The sequence below is a fragment of the Hemiscyllium ocellatum genome, chromosome 12 (assembly GCF_020745735.1).
Source record: "Hemiscyllium ocellatum isolate sHemOce1 chromosome 12, sHemOce1.pat.X.cur, whole genome shotgun sequence".
Taxonomy (NCBI): Eukaryota; Metazoa; Chordata; class Chondrichthyes; order Orectolobiformes; family Hemiscylliidae; genus Hemiscyllium; species Hemiscyllium ocellatum.
The window spans coordinates 63,242,779-63,265,942 of NC_083412.1; the positions used below are offsets into that span (position 1 = coordinate 63,242,779).

General features: G+C 40.8%; 1 protein-coding gene across 1 annotated transcript; it reads left to right on the plus strand.

Moving 5' to 3' along the window:
• The first annotated feature begins 8,231 nt into the window (after positions 1 to 8,231).
• On the plus strand, positions 8,232 to 22,692 carry taf13 (TATA-box binding protein associated factor 13). Its single transcript, XM_060833104.1, has 4 exons — positions 8,232 to 8,292; positions 17,835 to 17,913; positions 18,554 to 18,651; positions 21,052 to 22,692. The coding sequence occupies exons 1-4, from the start codon at positions 8,239 to 8,241 to the stop codon at positions 21,220 to 21,222; spliced, it is 402 nt and encodes a 133-aa protein (XP_060689087.1). The 5' UTR covers positions 8,232 to 8,238; the 3' UTR covers positions 21,223 to 22,692.
• Positions 22,693 to 23,164: the final 472 nt, after the last annotated feature.

Genomic DNA, 23,164 nt, shown 5'->3' on the forward strand with positions numbered 1-23,164 from the left:
CCTTGCTGTAAGGCATTACTGACAAATGGTGTCCCATTGTCACTACTATGCCTTTCAGGGATGCCCCTGTATCTACCAAAAAAGGTAACTGAGGTATCTTCCATATATAACATTGAGGTAGGCATTGACTTATACGCATCATCATTGTACTGAACATATGGTCCATGCTCTGGAATCTCAGCACTTAATATGGGGGTAGGACTTGTTTCAGTGCCCGTAAGGTGCCAATTGAGGCTGTCTGTGTGGGCACTGTCTCGCCTAAAGGTCCATTGTTCCGCAAACAAAGCACCCACCAGATCTTCCTCTGCCAGCCATCTTCCTCTCTCTTTTTCCACAGCACCTCCCTCCAACGGCTAGGTGACCATTCACATCATGGTAAGCTGAGCTTTATGTGCTTGCTGTTCCATCTTTAGTTTCTGCTTATCCTTCTCATGGGCCAGCAGGTTTTCGGCATGTATCGCACATTGTTCTATCAAATTCAGCTTTCCCATGTCCCAGGTAATACATGTGTCCTATACCCTTCTTCGCTATTTCACCTTTTATTCCATTGGGTTGTTACAAATATATCAAGGACAAAAGGGTAACTAGGGAGAGAATAGGGTCCCTCAAAGATCAGCAAGGCAGTCTTTGTGTGGAGCCACAGAAAATGGGGGAGATACTAAATGAATATTTTGCATCAATATTTACAGTGGAAAAGGATATGGAAGATATAGACTGTAGGGAAATAGATGGTGACATCTTACAAAATGTCCAGATTACAGAGGAGGAAGTGCTGGATGTCCTGAAATGGTTAAAGGTGGATAAAACCCCAGGACCTGATCAGGTGTACCCGAGAGTTCTGTGGGAAGCTAGAAAAGTGATTGCTGGGTCCCTTGCTGAGATATTTGTACCATCGATAGGCACAGGTGAGGTGCCAGAAGACTGAAGGTTGGCTAACGTGGTGCCACTGTTTAAGAAGGGCGGTAAAGACAAGCCAGGGAACTATAGACCAGTGAGCGTGACCTCAGTGGTGGGCAAGTTGTTGGAGGGAATCCTGAGGGACAGAATGTACATGTATTTGGAAAGGCAAGGACTGATTTGGGACAGTCAACATGGCTTTGTGCATGGGAAATCATGTCTCACAAACTTGATTGAGTTTTTTGATGAAGTAACAAAGAACATTGATGAGGACAGAACAGTGGATGTGATCTATATGGACTTCAGTAAGGCGTTCGACAAGGTTCCCCATGGGAGGCTCATTAGCAAGGTTAGATCTCATGGAATACAGGGAGAACTAGCCATTTGGATACAGAACTGGCTCAAAGGTAGAAGACAGAGGGTGGTGGTGGAGGGTTGTTTTTCAGACTGGAGGCCTGTGAACAGTGGAGTGCCACAAGGATCGGTGCTGGGTCCTCTATTTTTTGTCATTTACATAAATGATTTGGATGCAAGCATAAGACATACAGTTAGTAAGTTTGCAGATGACACCAAGATTGGAGGTGTAGTGGACAGCAAAGAGGGTTACCTCAGAGTACAACAGGATCTGGACCAGATGGGCCAATGGGCTGAGAAGTGACAGATGGAGTTTAATTCAGATAAATGCGAGGTGCTGCATTTTGGGAAAGCAAATCTTAGCAGGACTTATACACTTAATGGTAAGGTCCTAGGGAGTGTTGCTGAACAAAGAGACCTTAGAGTGCAGGTTCATAGCTCCTTGAAAGTGGAGTCGCATGTTGATAGGATAGTGAAGAAGGCATTTGGTATGCTTTCCTTTATTGGTCAGAGTATTGAGTACAGGAGTTGGAAGGTCATGTTGCGGCTGTACAAGACATTGGTTAGGCCACTGTTGAAATATTGTATGCAATTCTGGTCTCCTTCCTATTGGAAAGAGGTTGTGAAACTTGAAATGGTTCAGAAAAGATTTACAAGGATGTTGCCAGGGTTGGTGGATCTGAGCTACAGGGGGAGGGTAAACAGGCTGGAGCTGTTTTCCCTGGAGCGTCGGAGGCTAAGGGGTGGCCTTATAGAGGTTTACAAAATTATGAGGGGCATGGATAGGATAAATAGACAAAGTTTTTTTTCCCTGGGGTCAGGGAGTCCAGAACTAGAGGGCAAAGGTTTAAGGTGAGAGGGGAAAGATATAAAAGGCACCTCAGGGGCAACTTTTTCATGCAGAGGGTGGTACATGTATGGAATGAACTACCAGAGGACGTGGTGGAGGCTGGTACAATTGCAACATTTAAGAGGCATTTGGATGGGTATATGAATAGGAAGGGTTTGAAGGGATATGGTCCGGTTGCTGGCAGGTGGGACTAGATTGGGTTGGAATATCTGGTCGGCATGGACGGGTTGGACCGAAGGGTCTGTTTTCGTGCTGTACGTCTCTATGACTCTATGATGAAGCTGTTCCTCAGGGTGCTTCATACGCTGTGATTTCTGCTGCCGTTATGTTGTCGGGTGGTCTCAGTCCACGATGGACATTATGGACTTCAGTGAGTCGCGTAAGGTACTGGGACACTGTCTCACCTTGTCCTGTTTACACATTGCTATTTTGGTCATGTCCATTTGCACTGGGAATGCCTCCCAGGCGATCGCCAGCACTGCAACAAAAGCATTAAAGTCTCTGTTCTGCTCCACTAGCAGGTTGGGTACTCTGGCATGGACGTTTACGGCTGGTCATTTATACTTCTCTTGGGTTTCTTGTTTCAATCTGTTGCGGGTACAGCAGGCTATTAGTGATTCAGCAGACCCTGAGGCGGCAGCTGCTGACATGTAACCTTCGCCAGGCGGATCTCATGGGGGGCCGTAGGTCTCAGAGGGCAGTCATCAAGGTCAGGATCTGAAACAGACTTAAGATATTGTACAGCTTCATTAGGTTGTTTCTCGCACGCGTCTGCATATGAGCTGGTGTTTGCATGTGTATTTGTTCTATCCTTTACTTGAGATTTCCTTTCTCTGATATCAGCCTCAGCCTTCCACATGTTATAAGCACTCCAATTCACAGGTTCTATTTTTCCCTTCCTTTTCTCCTTCTCTCTTTCTTCCAACCTCGACCTCAATATTTCCAACTGCCTTTTACTAAAGCTTCCTCTCTCCGGAAAACCACATTCCTTAATCCACAATTCTAACTGCTTTACAGACTACGGGTCGTAATTATTTAGCATGTATTTTTGGTTGGCCATTCCAAGTCCTCTGTAGACCCTCTTTTTGTTTGCTCTTGCCAGAGCCCATTTTCAATGTTACTAGAAAGGTGTTCAACTCTCTCTCTCTCTCGTGGTACCATTATCTTTTCCCCTTTACTTGCTTTTTACTTCCGGAGGTCTCCTCTCACATTGGGCACGTCCGCCTGAATGCCTTGGTTTTCGTAAACCAAGAAACCATGTACCCGGTATGTCTTTGGCGAGTCCAACTCAGCCAGTGGTGGTTCCAAGTCTAAAATCACCCTTAAACTTGCTGTCTCTAAAACACTCTAGAGACAGCAATCCTTTCCCTTGAGATTTGCTCAAATACTGCGCAAGAGTTTACTAAACCCTTTTTCAGATTCATTTATTCTCTTAGAATGAGTTTCTATATAGAATTACTTAAGCCACGACTCTTACCCCGACCACTTGTGCAAGGGCCCTCAGCATAATTCAGATACTCTCAAGGACAAAGACTGTGAAGATTTGAGTTGTTATTTTTTCATTCCCTTATTGTGGACATACTGTGCTTATATTTTTCTCATGTTGAATGTTTACAAAGTTCCGCAGAGACAAGCTGTCCCTCGACGGCAGACTTCAACAAAGGTGCAAAGTGTCAGAAAGTTTTAAATTTAGTAAAACATTGTCTTTCAGATTTCAGAGTAAATGTTAATTTTGTTAATTTTCCATTACATAACCTAAGGTGGAATATTGTACAGAAGAAATAAAGGTATTATCTCAAAGGAATTGAGATATATTAAAGCTTATTGTACAAACCAACAAGGAATCGGTGGAAGGAAAGAGATGTGCTCAACAAGCCAAACATCAGCAACAAATTCAAGGACCACATGAGTCAGTGTATTTTGTAATGAGTACCAAGCTGAGCAAGCTAGAGAACTGCTGACACGTGGCATCCCAGATAGGTCATGTATGAAACCAGGATTAGCCCTTTTCAATCTCGCAGGAACTGATCATCTTGCCACAATAGACTACTACTCTGACAACTGGAAGGAGTCCATCTGACAACTGGAAGGAGTCCAGCTGACAACTATCGAGACTGTTGAATACTGAAAGCACACTTCAGCTGTTGTTGTATTCCCAACATTGGAATGAGCAAATCCGTTCATGAGTAAACAAATCAGCTACTTCATCAATGATTGATACATTCAACACCATACATCATTTCCACATCAACCCCAGCCAAATGGAAAGGCTAAATCAGCTACTCCAGGTTATCACAGGTTTCTTCAGACCTCCAGGTCATCCTATGTTCCTTCAGACCTCCAGAATGGACACGCAGCACCAACATCTTTTGGCACATTGACTTTGCTAGTTGTTTGAAGCAGGTGTGGAGTGGATATTGCAGGAAAGACACAGCTGGTCGAACCACTTAGTTTTAAACAAAACAGAATGTATTTACATGATCACGGAATGAAACACAAACAAAAGAGAACAGAGAAACGTAATCTACCGAAAACCCAACAGATTATCCCAATTTAATTATGCTGTTCCAAATACTTGCAACAATTCCCATAAATACCCCTTGGCACAAAACAGTAAAATCAAACACAGGGTCTTACAGGAGAGAGGGAGATGGCAGGGGAACTCAGCATGGAACACCTTCTTTTAGGTAGCTGTTTCTTGGACCAGCAGCCTCATACTGAATTGTCTGCTTTCAGTGAACAGCCAGACGGTTAAAACTAAACCAAACCCAACCAAACCAGTGAAGCTGAGCTGGGAGAACCCACCACTCCCCTTTCATTTTTTTTTTAAAGTTGAAAGCATTCTCAAGTAGATCAAACCCAGACACTTCAGAGTCTGAGTCTTCATGACTTCCTAAAAAGAAACAAGGACAACCTAACCTTATTAAAGGAGCAGCATCATCACACATTCCACATCCACTGACACTAGCATCTGATACATACTTGCCTCACCACATCATCATGGCACATCTTTAATTTACCTAAAGTCTGCTTCTGCACTTCAATACTGCATCTTGGGAGCACACCAGCACATAATATTGCATTGCAGCTGCAAGAACACTTGCACGCATAGACAGACACCCATCTCACAGACTGACCCAGGAAGCATGTCAGCATTTTTTGCTTGCTATCTTAATAATCACTTATTTCATGCTCACAGCATCCCATCCCTGACTTGACCCCTCAGTTCAGTGCTGACACGAAGCCAAGCAGCTTGTCAAGGTTAGTGGCAGACTGCAGTCAAGGAGGTGTACATGTTGCTTTACACCACTGTGCTACTTCACTGTTACACCAACACCATATGCCAGTTGCATATGTACCATAGGCTTCAAGCAAATGGCCATATTTCAAAGTCTCAGATGAAAAGTCCTCAGTAAGTCCAGCAAGACAATCTCGAAGCATGAAGGTCTCAGCTCAGTATGTCAAGGATAGCCTCCAATATCAATTCCAGGGCTTGGGCATTCATTTGGAACAATCGTGATCAGGGAATCCATACCTGTACAGTCCAAAGGATGAGCCACAATCAGCACTTTGAGCCCAGTGCATCCAGTCTTGCAAGTCAATATAGTTGGGGACTTATGCAAATATCAACCAGGTATCTGGTTAACTGTTGTTTGTGGTTGATTGGCTCAGTCACTCAAGGGGGTGGGCCGTAGTCAGTCCTGGGGATCTGTCTACTATAGCATTTTCGGGGTGGAGAGAAGTTGAATCTTAATAGTGGCAATTGGAGGCAGAATACTAGAATGCAGAGGGGATTAAAATAGTGAAGGATGCAACTCAATATTTAATATTGGGAGATGATAGAGCATTGAATGAAAAGGGGGCAGTGCAGGTTAAAAGGCTTCATCAATTTTTGGCAGCACTCTGGCTTTTTTAGAGACAGAGACTACTAGATCATGTATTCTTACTTTACATGCCTGGGACTGGGAGAGTGGAAAGTAAAAAGACAAACATTTAATTAACTAGCTGGGGTGGGAATTTGGGGGAAGTTAGTGGGATTGATGAGGAGGGCTAGCAGGATGGGAATGGACTTATTTGGTGTTTCAACAAAAATAAAAATCTGAGCCTCTGTTAAGCCTGCCGCTCAGTTCTAATTCTTTAAACCATTTGCCTCATTTATCCATTTACTTATACCTATGCTATATTTTTCAAACATTTTGCCCATAAATTTAATGCTGCCCTTAATTATGTTGTTGTTGAGGGTCAATTTGCATTTGTATGAGTAATATAGTTCTAAAGTAGTTTCCATTTCTCAATTTAAATTTTTGAAGTACTTGCCTTAGAAGTGAATTGGAAACATAGCCAGTTCATTGAAATAAATGAATATCAAGCCATGAACACTGGAGTGTGCTAAGATGTGTTTTTGTTTGATGCTAGTTCAATGAAGAGAAGCAGTAGCAGAATGGTCACTTTTCTGAGCTGGTAAATCTAGAGATTAGTTAAGATTAGATTCCCTACAGTGAGGAAGCAGGTCCTTCGGCCCAACCAGTCCACACTGACCCTCCGAAGAGTATTCCACCCAGACCCATTTCCCTATGACTAATGCACCTAACGCATTGGGCAATTTAGCGTGGCAAATTCACCTGACCTACACATCTTTGGACTGTGGGAGGAAACCGGAGCACCTGGAGGAAACCCACACAGAAATGGGGAGAATGTGCAAACTCCACAGAGACTGTATTAAAGATCAGAAGACTTGAATTCCCTTGCCACAAAAAAAATGTAAACTTAATTAAATAAATAAACTAGATTTTTTTAAAAACCTTGTTGCATATTTGTCTTTTAGAGACAAATATATGTGATTACAAACCTACACCAATGTCTTTGCCATTTTACACTACAGATTCTCCCACTCTGCAGGCAGTTTGTGTGTTATTGACATTTTCTGTTATGTACACCCTTCGTCAGTCCATGTTATCAGGAATATTTACAAGAACACATGGAAAAACAATATCAACTTTAAGGTAATTCTTTCTTAATCAACTGAATGAAGAAATTAGGCTGTTTTTCTTGGAAAGGAAAGGACTAAAAGGAGCTTTGATTGAAATTTTCAAAATCATTAGTGATCTGGACAGTGTAACAAGGAGAAACTACTCCCACTCATTAAAGGACCAAGAATGGGGGGAGGGGCACAGATTTACAATCATTTATAAAAGAAATAATGCAAGGTGAATAAAAGTCACTCGTTATGTGGTTGAGGTCTGGAATGCAGTGTTTGTGGCATTGACAAGTTCAATTGAGGTATTCAAGAGGGCATTAGTTATTTAAATAGAAATTATATGCAAGTTATGTGGAAAGTGTAGAAAAATGACAGGAAGTCACGATGACCATTTGGAGAGTTGGCGCAGATGATGGTCCAAATAGCATCCTTCTGCACCAATACAATTGTGATTCTGCAGATTTCTTTTAGTAGTTGCATTCAAGAAACGAAGTAATTTAGGATGAGCGATAAAACATATTGTTAACAGGATCCTGAAGAAGGGGTACACCAAAAACTTTGACTTCTCAATCACCTGATGCTTCATTCCTGATGAAGGGCTTATGCTCGAAACGTCGAATTCTCTATTCCTGAGATGCTGCCTAACCTGCTGTGCTTTGACCAGCAACACATTTGCAGCAATCACCTGATGCTGCCTGGCTTCCTGTGTTCTTCCAGCCTCCTGCTTGTCTACCTTAACAATATATTGAGCAATCCATTTGGGTTTGATCAATAATTGGCGTGAGATTGAATGTGCTGATATATTTAACCAAATCTTGCTATTTCGCATCTTTGCCATCTTATCTGTCTGAGGGAGGAAACCCTGAAAAATAAATAGAGTACAGAAAGCAATGTTACTATGTGACTATACTGCCGAAGAAGGGAATTAATGAGAACAATAAAAAGATTTCCTGAATGTCAAAACATGTCCCAGCAATACAAGTCCACCCTTCCACATCCGGTGAAGTGGTATGAAGCTCAGAGCAACAAAGTGACGAAAGTGTCACGTGGTCATTCAGCCCGTGATGATGGTGGCGTCACCGTCTCCTTGGAAACCCCCTCAATATTCCGTCCATGACAGTTGCTGGGCCTCGCACGCAGGCCAGTGACGTATATTTGGATGGCCCGAGATCCGTTTCTGGGGAAGATGGCGGATGAAGAGGATGAGCAGCCAGTGAGTTTGATTTTTGAATTTCGTTCTCTCGGATTGGCAGCAGTGAAAGCGGTGACATCGAGCTATTGCTAATTTCGGCAGCTATTGTCTGTAGTAAGCAAAAAAAACCCCCAAAAATCAGGAGCTGCAAACAACCCTGCATTTTTGTCACCTGTTTAAAAACAAGATTTTGTGTAAGACATGCATAAGTAAAAGATGCTTGAAGGGAAAACGGACTTAGCTGCTGTAGTTCTGATAAAGTCATATTAGATTCACAGTGTTAACTCTTCACAGATGATGCTAGGTCTGCTGAGTTTCTTCAGTATTTTGTTTTTAAATTTTCTGTTTCTATTTCTTTTTAGATTTCTGGCATCTGCAGCAATTTTCACTTTTTGTTTGAGAAAATACCTGTAATGGAGTTTATGCTGTATGAAAGGTGTGAGGTTTGGAGAAACTGGGATTATAGTAGAATGGAGATTTTTAAAAATAATTGGACTGTGGGTGTTTTTTTTAGATTTAGATTTAGATTAGATTACTTACAGTATGGAAACAGGCCCTTTGGCCCAACAAGTCCACACCGACCCCCGAAGTGCAACCCACCCATACCCCTACATATACCCCTTACCTAACACTATGGGCAATTTAGCATGGCCAATTCACCTGACCTGCACATCTTTGGACTGTGGGAGGAAACCGGAGCACCCGGAGGAAACCCACACACACGGGGCGAACGTGCAAACTCCACACAGTCCGTCACCTGAGGTGGGAATTGAACCCAGGTCTCTGGTGCTGAGGCAGCAGTGCTAACCACTGTGCCACCGTGCTGCTGTTTTTGACTACTCTTAATTGTTTTGAGAAGGTGATGATCAACCACCTTGAACTAGTGCAGTTTTATTGATTTCAAAAATTTACTTTATTTATAAAATATCTTTATGTACATGCAGGGTCCCTAAAGCAGTTCGGTTCTGTCCAATAATATATGAAGAAGGAAACAAACATTTAAATTTGACTCTATCCAGTAAACCAACTGAACCCTTTTTTTTTAACTTGAATAAGATTACATTTATATGCATTAGAGTGGCAATGGGCTGGGAGCCAGAGCAGCAAGTGGAGGGATTGAGGGGAAGGTAGATGTTAGGACCAGTAAATCATAAAGAAACTGATAAATGAGAACATGATGGTACTAATGGGCTGAAGTGTGTTTATTTCAGTGTAAGGAGTATTGTAGGTAAGGCAGATGAGTTAGGCAAAAGTGAGGACTGCAGATGCTGGAAACCAGAGTTTAGATCAGAGTGGTGCTGGAAGAGCATAGCAGGTCAGGCAGCATCCAAGGAGCAGGAAAACTGACATTTTGGGCAAAAGCCCTTCAGGAATAGAGTTGATGAGTTTATAGCCTGATCAGTACATGGGACTTGATGTTATGGCCATTCGAGAGAGAATGAGAAAGACTGGACTGGCTGCTCAATGTTCCAGGGTCTCATTGTTTTGGATGAGTGAGAGGAGGGTAAGAGGTAAAGGAGTTGCACTATTAATCAGGGAGAATGTTACATCTATGCTCAGAAGACACCCTGAAGGGCTCATCCACTGAGGCAATGTGGGTAGAGTGGAAAAATAAGAAGCCAATCACTCTGATAGGATTATACTATATTCTTCCCCCTCTCCCTCCCCCAACAGCCTCCAAGAGATTGAGGAACAAATATGAAGGCAGATTATGGAAAGATCCAATAAAAAGAGTTGTCATAGTGGGTGACTTTAACTTCCCCAATATTGACTGGGACCCCCTGACAGCAAGAGGCATCCAGGAGGGGTTTTTTTGAAACAGTATGTAAAAGACCAATGAGAGGAGGGACCATTCTGGACATTGAATTGGCTAATGAGCCTGGCCAGGTGACTGAACCTTCAGTGGGAGAGCATTTTGGAAACTGAGATCACAGCTGTTTACGTTTTAAGATAGCTGTGAACAAGGATAAGTCACGACCTTGTGAGAAGGTGTTAAACTGGGAAAAGCCAATTATCAATATTAGGCCAATAGCTAGGGAATGTTAATTGGGAGGAGCTATTATCAGACAAGTCCACATTTGACATGTGGGAATTGTTTTAAAAACCTGCTGATGAGAGTTCAAGACTAGCATGTTCCAGTGAGGTGGAAGGACAAGGATGGCAAGGCAAGGGATCATTGGATAATGAGGGTGGTTGTGAATTTAGTTGAAAGGAAAAAAGAAGCATATGTAAGGTTATAAGAAATTGCAGCAGGACCTTGATCAGCTGAAAAATTTGAGAAATGGCAAATGAAGTTTAATATAGATGTGTGAGATGTTGCATTTTGGAAAGTAAAATCAAGGTAGGAGTTTCATGGTGAATGGACTGTAGTGGGACAGAGGGACCTTGGAGTTCAGATGCAAGGTTGTGTGAAAGTGGTGTCACAAGTAGACAGTGAAGATGACTTTTGGCACACTGGCCTTCATCAATCAGGGCATAAGTATAGAAGTTCTGCTGCACTCTTGCAGGATGTTGGCGAAGTTACTGTTGGAGTATTGTGTTCAGTTTTGGTCATCTTGCCATGGGAAGGATATTATCAAACTGGAAAAGAGTGCTGAAGAAATTTACAAAGACGTTGCCAAGGCACTCTGATCTGAGTTACGGTGAGATGTTGGACAAGCTAGGACTTTGAGAGTGTAGCAGACTGAGGGGGGATCTTTTTGAAGTGTGTAAGTTCATGAGAGGCATGGATAGGATGAATGCATTCAGTATTTTCCCAGGATTGGAGAATCAAGGATTAGAGGGAATCAGTATAAGGTTAGGGGGGAAAGAATAAGAGAACCTGAAGGGCAACTTTTTTTACACACAGAGCTCATTGCACATGCTTGTACCCTATGAGCTGGAGTGGTTGAGGTGTGTGCATTATCCAAATGCCTTTTAAATGTTGATAAATACATGGGTAGGAAAGCTTTAGAAAGGTATGGGCCAAGTGCAGGGAAATGGGGATAGTGCTGATGGGCATTTTGGTTGTCATGGACCAATTTGGGCCAAAGGGCCTGTCTTTGTGCCGTCGGGCTCTGACTGTACATAAAGTTTAGGAAGCTAAAATCGGATAGGGTCCATGAGGGATATACAGAAAGCAGAGAATCAGAGCAAGAAGGGGCCATGGAATGATCTTGGCAAGTAAGATTAAAGAGAATTTCAAAGCATTTTGTAGATACGTTTAAAAATTTTAAGATAACTAGGAAGAAGGTAAGACCACTCGAGGATAAAGGAGGAACCTTGTGCTTGGAGCTGGAGGATGTAAGTCAGATCCTGTGTGAGTACTTTGCATCGGTATTCAGCCAGGAGAAGGTAATGGAGGATAGTGAGATTTGAGTGGAGCATGCTAACATGCGAAGGCATTTTTAGATCGATAACGAAGTGGTTTTGAATCTCCTGAAGAGCTTTAAGGTGGATAAATCCCCAGGGGCTGATGGTCTCTATCCCAGGTTACTGAGAGAGGCCTTGACCAAGATATTTATATCCTTGCTAGACACTGGAGGACTGGCGAGTAGCTAATGTTGTTCCTCTGCACCAGAAGGGAAATAGTTTCCTGGATTATCCCTATAGACCGCTGTGTCTCACATCGATGATTGGGAATCTATATTTGAGAGAATTCTTAAGGATAGCATTTACACAAATTTGGAAAAGCATGACTTAATTAGGGACAGTCAGCATGGCTTTGTGCAGGGCATGTCATGTCTTACCAACTTGATTGCATTTTTTGAGGTGGTGACTAAGGTAATCGATGGTAGAGCAGTGGCTGTTGTTCACGTGGATTTTAGTAAGGCTTTTGAAAAAAATCCCTCTTAGTAGGCTTATCCAGAAGATTAAAATGCATGGGGTCTATGGTGACTTGTCCACGTGAATTCAGAATTGGCTTGCCCTTAGAAGACGGATCATGGTGGAAGGATGGTTTTCAGGGTGGAGGTCTGTGACTAGTTGTGTTCTGCGAGGATCAGTACTGGGACCTCTTTGTGGTATGTAAATGACTTCAATAAAAGTTAAGATGGGTGGGTTAGTAATATGGTGGCTGTGAGTTGTGGATAGTGTAAAAAACTGTCTAAGCATACAGCGGGATAGAGATCAGATGCAGACATGGGCAGAGAGATGACAGCTGGAGTTTAGATTAGATTACTTTCAGTATGGAAACAGGCCCTTCGGCCCAACAAGTCCACATTGAACCGCCGAAGCGCAACCCACCCATACATTTACCCGTTTACCTAACACTACGGGCAATTTAGCATGGCCAATTCACCTGACCCACACATCTTTGGACTGTGGGAGGAAACCGGAGCACCCGGAGGAAACCCACGCAGACATGGGGAGAATGTGCAAACTCCACACAGTCAGTCGCCTGAGTCGGGAATTGAACCGGAGTTTAATCCGGACGAGTATGAAATGTTGTGCTTTGGGAGATCAAATGTTAAGGAAAAATATACAATTAATGGCAGGAATCTTAGTAGCTTTGATGTACAGAAGGATCTTGGGGTTCAAGTTCATAGTTCCCTGAAAGTGACCACACAAGTAGATAGGGTGGTAATGAAAGCATATGGCACGCTTGCCTTTATTGGTTGAGGAACTAAGTACAAGAGTCAAGATGTCGTGTTGCAACTTTATAAGACTTTGGTTAGGCCACGCTTAGGATATTGCATTCAATTCTGGTCACCACATTAAAGGAAGGATGTGGAGGCTTTGGAGAGGCTACAGAAGAGGTTTACAGGATTGCTGCGTGGATTAGAAGATGAGTTATAAGGAGAGGCCAGTAAAACTCAGACTGTTTTCTCTTGAGTTGCCACATCTGAGGGGAGACTTTTGAGGGAAAAATTTTTTTTTAAGTGGTAGGAATCTAGAATGCATTGCCAGAGATAGTGTTTGAGGCAGATACAATAAGGGCATTTAAGGGACTTTTAGATAAGCAAATGAATATGCAAGAACAGTGGGTTGTGGACCTTGAGCAAGCAGAAGGGGTTTATTTAATGTCATGTTCAGCACGTTCTATATATTTGAGGTATCAGGAGGGTCCAATAACTGAATAGACCCCCCTTTAACTTCGGCAGAAAGACGTCAGACAGTGGTCTTTCCCCACTGAGTCTTGGTGGCAGCTGACCCAAGTTTTAGTGCATACTTCAGCATGTAGTTCTGGACCTTTGAAATGTGCCTGTCTGCAACATTTGATCAGGGTCAACTCCTTTCTCTCCTTTCAACCAGACTAATAAGTATCTTTCACTGATTTTATGGTCCTCCAGGTGCATTCTGGGGAACCGACCATAGACCACAGACTCCTACGTCACAGAGCTGCTCAGGATGAACCTTGACCAAAGTCACTGCATCCTTGTCCAGATTTCCTTTGCACAGGAACATTCTAACAGATGTGTAACATACTCTACCTCCCAGCCAACTCAAGGGTAGTGCATGGTGGTGCAGAGCCTATGGGCCTACATGAAGGATCTCATAGGTATTTTTTAAACTTATTTTTATTCCATACCTAGGTACAGTGAAAAGTTTGTTTTGCAGTACAGGCAGATCATACATAAAAAGTGCATAAGGGTGTATTTCTCGCTGTTTCAATGTTACAGCTGCAGAGGAGATGTACAAAGAGTGGGTCAACATTAAGTTTGAAAGGTCCATTCAGAACTCTTCTAATAATAGCAGTGAAGAAACTGTTCTTGAATCTGTTGGTCCATGTGTTTAAGCTTTTGGATTTTCTGCCGAATAGAAGAGATTATAACTGGGGTGGGAGGAGTCTTTGATAATGCTGGCTACCTTTCTGATGCAGTGAGATGAAGTCAGTGCGTGAAAGATTGGCTTGGGATGTGTTCAACAACTCTTCGTAATTTCTTATGGTCCTGGGCAGAGAAGCTGTCATACCAAGCACTGATACATCTGGATAGAATACTTTCTATGCTGTATCTATAAAATTCGGTTAGTCTTTATAGACATGCTGAATTTCCTTAACTTCCTGAGGAAGTGGAGGCATTGTTGATGCGACTATCAAGAAAGCACAACATGAGTGAACCAGGATGGATTGTTGGTGATCATCATTCCTAGGAACTTGATACTCTCTGCTATTATCCACTTCAGCGCCATTGATTTTGATAGGGGCATGCCTTCCACCTTGCTTTCTGAAGTAGATGACCAGCTCTTTCATTTTGCTGACGTTGGAGGGATTGTTACCTTTTACACCACACCACCATCATTTGAGATCTGGCCTACAATGAAGGTGTCATCAGCGAACATGAAGATGGAGTTCGGATGAAATTAAGCCATGAGTATAGTAAAGGGCTGAATAAGCAGCCTTGTGGGGCACCAGTGTTGAGGATCGTGGTGGAGGAAATGCTATTGCCTGTTCTCGCTGATTTGCAGTCAATGGGTCAGGAAGTCAAGGATCCAGTTGCATAGGGCAGAGCAGAGGCCTAGACCTCAGATTTTAGAGATTAGTTGGTTGAAATTAGTGTTGACTACAGCTCCGCCTTCAATAAACATGAGCCTGAAGTAGGTATGCTAAATTATCCAGATGTTCCACGGGCGAGAGTCTGACCAGGGCGATGGCTCTGCTATGGACCTGCTTTGATAATATGCGAATTACAAAGGATCAAGGCAGGCTGGGAGGTCTGATGAGCCATGACTAAACCCTCAAAACTTCTTCATAATTATGGAGGTCAGGTAGTCATTGAGGCACATTGCATGAGTTTTCTCTGGTACCGGGATGATGGTGGTAGTCCTTTAAAGTGTCCTTCTCACCACCAGCAAAGTGATGTCTTGGTGCTTGCTGGAAAGTTCTGGTGATGAGGCATTCTGCCAAATGACTTTGACCATCTGTTCAAGGAACAACAGGATCCACCCTGCAGGGTCTCGAGGACACTGTTCTGACCACTTGCAGTCTGTGGTTCTGGATTAGTGGTGCTGGAAGAGCACAGCAGTTCAGGCAGCATCCAAGGAGCAGTGAAATCAATGTTTCAGGCAAAAGCCCTTCATCAGGAATAAAAGGCAGTGAGCCTGAAGCATGGAGAGATAAGCTGGTGGGGGTCGGGAGTAAGTAACATAGAGTACAGTGGGTGAGTGGGGAAGGGGATGAAGGTGATAGGGTCTGTACTGTTTGTCCTGTTTGTAACTCTGCTGGTTTTTAACCTCACTTCCAGTCCATGATGTACGTAGTGTTAGGAAGAAAGTTCCAATATTTTTATGAAATGACAGTGAAAGAACAGTGATACTTTCAAGTTAGGATGGTGTGTGAAATGGAGTGGAACTTGCAGTGATGGTCTGGTCATGAGCCAGTCCTTTGAGGTGGTAGAGATCATAAGTTTGGGAAATGCTTTTGATGACGCCTTGGTAAATTGCACCTTCATTTTTTTTTTGCTTGTTCTTTCCTGTTGCTTAATTGATACCTCATTCACCCAAACTCTGCAATTACCTTCTGTTGTGCATTATACCTTAAATTTCAGACTGAAACTCTCACCACAGCATTATTCAATTTTTTAAAAATATATTCTCATGTTGATTCAGCTTTTTCCTAATTTGAAGAAAAATTAAAATCTTAAACACTTCTGCTTAAATTGACATAAACTTGTATTGTTTTGTTTAAATTTGATCAAATCATTATACTTATATTTTACACATTTTCTGAAGCCACCATCAATTTGTACGTTTCAAGTTTGTATTTCTTAGGAGAATGCATCAATACATTCAGTCATTTGTATCATTGATTACATGAAGAGCAGTCAGAGCCAAGAGTTTGAATTAGTTTTCTGGATCTTGATTTGTAGGATTAATTATACTTTGATATCGAGGAGGAAGCTCACTACATTGATCATATCAGTTATGCCTTAATTCATGACTGAGTTGCTGTGCTTTGAGAGAGGCCAGGCAGCTGGTTGGATTGTGAACAGGTTGTGTTGGGTTTAAGATTGGATCCCTGATTCTTAATGTTTTCACAGTTGTGACAAACACACCCCATTTTCATATTTCCCACATTCATTTGGAGGAAACTAAATGCTACACTGATTAAAACTAGTCTTTCTCCCATTTTTTTTTGCAGTTCTGAAAATATTTTTCAAGTTAAGGATGAAAGGGTTGCAATGAACTGATCTCTGGGAACACACGTGGTAAAGAATGGGGAAGTAGGGTGTTGGCATGGTGTTGGATTGCCATGTTAAGGAAGGGATGGGGAATGGTGCGGTTGGTTAGGTTAGAATTGAGCATGAAACAGTCACTTGTTCACAGTGGGGAAGGGGAATAGTATATTTGTGGAGGAGGCTGATGGTGGTCGCTGGAAACTGCAGATTATGGAGCTATAACAAAATGGGAAATGAGACTTAATAGAGAAAGCTTGGGATGGGTAACTACATCCAGGGAACAAGTTAGCAACCAGTGTGTGGATTGGAATGGGATACTTGCAGCTAATGGGATTAGTGACCAGAATTGAAATCCTGGATTGATGGTCAATTGCTTCCTGTGGAAGGGCATGTAGTCAAGAATCTTGTTTGTTGTGGCCACATGATTTCAAAGAAATCAAGTCTTGAGACTGTTCACTTATTTTAACATATAATTGAAAGTAACCTGAGTGCTGCCTTTTGAATTACAATAGTAGACAAGAATTTTGAAATTCAGTGGTATCTGCTTCCAGGAGGACCAGTTCCACCACAGAACACACCAGATGGCCTCCTTTTTAAAGACCACCATTTCCTCTCCAACGTATCTCGTCCACATCCTGCACCTCTGCCCTCAAACCTCACCCCTCCAACAGTAACAAGGACAGACCCCCCCCCCCCCCCCTCCCAAAAACCGCATCCGCTGACATTTCCATCACCTCCTCCAAACAGACCCCACAAGCAGGGATATATTTCCCTCCCCACCCTTTATTTTAAGCTTTCTGCAAAGACCGTGCCCTCTGTGACTACCTAGTCAGGTCCACGTTCCCTAACAACCCACCCTCCCTCCTGGCACCTTCCCCTGCCTTCACAGGAATTGCAAAACCTGTGCCCACATCCATCCCAGGTCCCAAAGGAGCATTACACATCCGTCAAAGTTTCACCTGCACAATCACCAATGTCATTTATTGTATCCGTTGCTCCCGATGTGGTCTCCTCTACATTGGGGAGACTGGATGCCTTCTCACAGAATGCTTTAGGCAATATCTCTGTGACACCCACACCAATCAACACCACTGCATCATGGCCCAACATTTCAAATCACCCTCCCACTTTGCCGAGGACATGCAGATCCTGGGCCTCTTCCACCGCCACACCCTCACTACCTGACGCTTGGAGGAAGAATGCCTTATCTTCCGCCTCGGAACACTTCAACCCCAGGACATCGATATGGACTTCACCAGTCTCCTCATTTGCACCCCCTCCACCTTACCCCACTTCCAACCTTCCAGCTTGCACCATCCTCATGACCTGCTCTACCTTGCACCTTGAGGACAATGAAATGTATGGCAATGTGATTCTGGGTGTAAAATATGAATAATGTATAATATATAGAATTGTGTAACAAACCAATAAGACTGAGTTTTTATAGGGTTTCTTTTTGCCTTGCAGTTTGATGAAGATGTGGAGGAGAGTGGAAGCGGAGCAGAGGGTGGACAAGGTAGAAGAAAAAGATTGTTTTCAAAAGAATGTAAGTCATAATACTGCTACAATTTTACTTTAAATCTATGTTACTAATCTAGTAACATTTCTAAAACATATGAAAAGATGAACTGTTATAATTTATAGTTAAGGCAATTCCACGTGACTCGCTTCAGCTATTTGTAGTATAGCAAGAGATTTGGGAGCTATATTTTGTGTTAGAAGGATTGTACTCAAACTATTGCAGCTATGCCATGCTGTTTTCATTTCCCAATGAAAATGTTAACTGATAATTATGCAAAATCTTCTCTCAGGCCTTTTTCTGTAGCTTAAGCTATTGGAAACTGTTGAATTTCTTTGCTTTTAGGAAGATTTTTAAAAAATCATTGCTTTTCTCATTTCATCCTCTATAGTGTTACCCAGTTTTCCTTGTACATCCATAGCTTTAATTTTCTTTTGCTTTTAATTACTGTAAAGGGGTAGAGTAATGTATTTCTGATCTTATTAATTTTTGACTAGAAGTTGATTTACTATTAGGCACTCCACTAGTAAATGGTTATAATGTATGGGTGGAAGTTCACTAAATTATGGCAGAATTGGGTATCCTACAATCTTTGTTTCTGCACAGAATTGGAAAGAATGTATAGCACAGAAATAGGCCATTTTTCTTTTATATTCTTTCTAAACAGTAAGATGCATGATGTATGGATTTGGGGATGACCAGAACCCTTATACTGAATCGGTGGATATCTTGGAGGATCTTGTTATCGAATTTATCACTGAAATGGTGAGCTGATCTTCATATTTTATCACAGTTGAAATCAAATCCGTCAGATAACATAAGATGAGGTGTAGAGTTAAAATTCTAGTGTGGTATGTTAACAAAATCTCTGGTTCTTTATTTTGGTGATATGACAACATTTACTACAAGTTCAGAAACATTATTTGTTGATCAACAAAGTTCATCTTAAACATGCTTGAAGGAGCTTGCATTTATTCAGTGAATTTTTGCATCTCAAATATCCTAAAGCAGTTCATACACCATGATTTGCATTTTCAAGTTCTGCCATCATTGTTATCTAAGTGAAGCCAAGAGCTATTTTGTGTACGTGGATATTCTACAATAGCAAACTAGGTAATCTGTTTTTGATCAGATTCTTGAGGGAACAAATGTTTACCAGGTGTCCAGAATCTTTAATAATGGTAGATGCAGACACAGTTACAACATTTAAAAGACAATTGGACATGTACATGAATAGGAAAGATTTAAAGTTTGTCTGCACCAAACACAGGCAAATGGAACTAATTTAGTTTGGGAAACTTGATTGGCATGGACAAATTGGACTGAAGGGTCTCTTTCTGTGCTAAGTGACTCCATAGTCTAATCCACTGGGCAAAGAAGTTGGGGCATCCATTATTGTCTTGTTTATTGAGATCGTTCAGCCCATGCAACCCCTTGCTGACTCTTTAAAAGAGCTATCCATGCCTTGTCCTTTCCTCACAGACTTGGAAAGTTTTTTACACTTTTTCGGATGTATGTCCAGTTTCTTTTGAAATTACCACTGAAACGGCATCCTATAAGTCACTGCATTCCAGATCGTAGCAAATTCTTGCATAAAACACACACTCTCCCTCCTGGCTAATTTGCAAATGATCTCAATACAGTGTTTCTTGGTGTCTATTCATGCATTTGTATTTGTTACTTCGTAATTTCAGTTGCTATTTCAATTACCAAACATTAGTCTGGACCATGTTTTATTTTCTCTTGATTTACAAAGGTGATTCTATTAATCCAGTCTCTCTCTCTCGATGGGTCTGCCTCTCAGTAAGTGCTTAAAAATGTTTAGTTCTACTTCATAATGCTATATGAGGCACACGAGTTCTCTATCTGGTGCCTGCCTGGCAGAAGCTAAAAGACGTACTTATGTCCAATGATCAACTTGTGAAATTGCTTCTTTCAAATAAAGATAAGTCATTAGTTTAATTATCTCAGCTAATGGTAATATTGGACAAGCCAGATTCCAGTATGAAACCTGGCTTGATAAGTTTTACTATGCTATTGTTTACCATACTAGTGACCGAATATACTTTGAACAAACCAACATCAATATGTACACACAAGAAAATGAAATGAACTATCTTATACTGTACAAGAAAAATTTGAAACACTCTCATTACAGATAGCTGTAATAAGAGATTCAAATCTCTTAGCATCAACAACAGCCTTAAATAAAGCTCAGGGAAGCATCACTTCAAAATTTCTCGTTCAGTTGTTGTTAATGTAATCTGCATCTTTTCAGCAAACTTCTGCATTCATTCAGTGCTATCTTCAGTTAAATCTTGCTTGCTAAGAGCCTTAAGCTGCTACCTCAGCTCCTTTACTCCTTAACTTCCTTAAACTTCTATGTTGTTGGATGTCTTCCTGTCTTGACACCTTTTTAAAAATTTGTTCTGAAACTTTTCTCCTTCTCAATTCTAAGCCACTTGCGACTGCATCTGCCCTGTTTATTTTGGAGACTGCTAAACAGCACTGCTGGTATTCAACACCTTTTTTGTTTCTGAATGATCTCTCTGAAAGAAACCTGTATGCTGCCTTTCTAAAATAACTTGTTTCTCTTAGTCTGTCTGTCACTTCTTTTTTTTTTAGGCAATGACCAACCCTTTTTGTTTTCCTGTTTGTTCCATTCTCTTCTCTAATACTGTTTTAAAAACCTCTGTTTAAAATGCTTGTTTAAAAAAAATCTCCAGACCACCCAGAACCACACTCTGAATTTAAAAGAAAAGGTAAAATTGTTCTCCTTTAATATATACACAATTAAAGCTGTTCATCATTTCTCAAATTTATAATCCAAGTTCGCAAATTGTGGTAATATTATGAATGTTTCTCATGGTATTATGTTGGGTTTAAATACATCAGCTGGGCAAAATAATGTTAAGTACTGTGTATTTTAAGATTTTCAGTAACCAGTTGTTTGGATCATATCCAATCAGTATTATAGCTCACTTAGGATAATCTTTTGTGTTGAATAATGTGCCATTACATTTCTGCTATCAACTTTTATTCATCTTGTGAATTGTAGCTGAGTGCTGCAGGTTATTTGCAGAGTTCTGTAGCAGTGTGCACTTTCAGACCTTTTTCCTTTATACATGAGAATGTAATATACTTGTAATTTTTGCTTTTATATAGACTCACAAGGCTATGTCAATAGGACGTCAAGGCCGGGTTCAAGTAGAAGATATAGTCTTTCTTATTCGTAAAGATCCTCGGAAATTTGCAAGAGTGAAAGATCTGTTGACAATGAATGAAGAATTGAAACGTGCTAGAAAGGCTTTTGATGAAGCGAACTATGGCTCGTAGCTCTCGGAAGGAAGCATATCATGGAATAATTATTGTATTGTCACTCCTTGAAATATGTATAACACACTGTAATAGGCCTATTACAGACTTCATAAAATGGGCTGTTGCAGTAGAGTATGCCTCTGACTCAGTCAGGCAGGATCTGAGAAATCTGATTCACTTCCTCTTTTGCTTCATCAGTGTTAGCAATGCTTTTGGCTGAGGAATGAAATGGGACTTTTTGTATTCTTACTAATTTAAAGATTTTTGTACATAGTGTATGCCAATAATTTAGTAACTTGACCAGGTCTACAATAAATGTTATGAAAAATAGTGACTAGTCAAGACTTGCATTGAGTGGCTCGGTTAATACTTTTGTAGCAAGTCTTTTGAAATTCACAATCTGCACAACCTGATGCCACATCTTTGTAATGCTTTCTTATATTATAAATCCTTATACTGAAACTTAATATTATTTAGTGGTGTGCACTTGTCATGTCTTTCCTGGTTTGACCTACATGTTACTCCAGCCCACATCAATGTTGTTGACTCTTAATTGGGGACTGAAATGGCTTAACAAGCCACTCTGTTCAAGGATGGATAGACAAGAAATACTGGTCCTGCCAGCAATGGTGACATCCCATGCTAGAATAAAGAAACAAAATCTAAGAATTTACCACGAGATTCCCATAAAATGCTCAAGAAAAGGTTTTTTTAATTATTTTTTTTAAAATGGAATTCGAGTTGACTCTTTGCAACCGTTTCTAATATCCAAAATAAAATTTAAACTTTAAAGCATGTGATATTACATGTTGTTTTAAATTTACCAAGTTGTCTTTATTGAAATTTTTACTTAAAAGCCTTGGCCTTACTGTAGGATGATTTACAGTCTGAGGATGAAATAGGATTGCTTTGAGGGCAAGGTAAATAGTATCTTCTGATCCAATTATCTGTAATTTTAAAATTTACTTTTTATATTTCCATTAATTTTTTTATGTATATGATTACATGGTCTAAATTGTCATAATATTATACCACCCCCACCAAAAAATGATGTTCCAATGGGGAAAAGTGTAATGGTGGTATGGCACACTTATATTTCAGCCGTATATGTAAGTTTAAAACATGCAATGGAAAAGTTGGTAAAATATGCAGTTGACATGTCGTACTTGAATAATGCCATTAACATAATGAAATGTTCTAAGATGTTATACAGGGCCATAGTAGAAAATTTTCTCAGATTAATTAGTTTGTTTTAAATAGCTATTTAACAAAAACTTGAAACAAACAAGTATAATGTGTTTTTATATTTGGGATCAGAAGCTTTGAGACATAGTCAACCCAGAGAGTTTTCCGTGTTAGTGGTGGATTAGCAAGAATATTATGGCTTAGTGTACTAGTTGCAATTGATTTCTAATTATTGTAAAATCTAAACCATCACTGCTTTTTATTTATTTATTTTTAATAAATTTGTGTTGCAGTTCAAGCCTGTATTGTAGCCTGGGTATTTACTTCAAAGTTGAAGTTTGTGTGAATGTGTCCTGCCAGTCTGTGTTTAAGAGAAATATCATCTAATGCATGCATATTTTCAATTTAATTAAATAAAGTGTGAAACTGGAAATTAGAATAATTATTCTCAAAATTATAAGAATTGTAGTGCAGAAAAATGCTAGTGTAATGACTGGTGCAAGTTCAAACAGCACTGATAATTCCTCAAAGCAACAATTTGGTTTAATTAGTATGCTGGGTTGATTGGTAGTAATGTACTCAGCAATGCATTTATATTACAGCATTTATAATCTTTTTAAAAAAAGCTACTTTTGGAAAATTATTAAATAAAGTTTGATACTGAGCAGTTTGCTTAAAGGAGCCTCTTAAAAGAGGGTTAATGGAATGAAGACCTTAGTAACTGAACATCGAGTTGACATTGGTGCAATTAAAACTGGGGATGTTTCTGAAGTCA

What these genes read in the sequence shown, in the direction of transcription:
- taf13 (XM_060833104.1), top strand. Translation starts at nt 8,239, where the DNA reads ATGGCCCGAGATCCGTTTCTGGGGAAGATGGCGGATGAAGAGGATGAG. An exon ending in ATGAAGAGGATGAGCAGCCA is followed by an intron (nt 8,293 to 17,834) that starts GTGAGTTTGATT and finishes TTTGCCTTGCAG; the next exon opens with TTTGATGAAGATGTGGAGGA. An exon ending in TCGAATTTATCACTGAAATG is followed by an intron (nt 18,652 to 21,051) that starts GTGAGCTGATCT and finishes GCTTTTATATAG; the next exon opens with ACTCACAAGGCTATGTCAAT.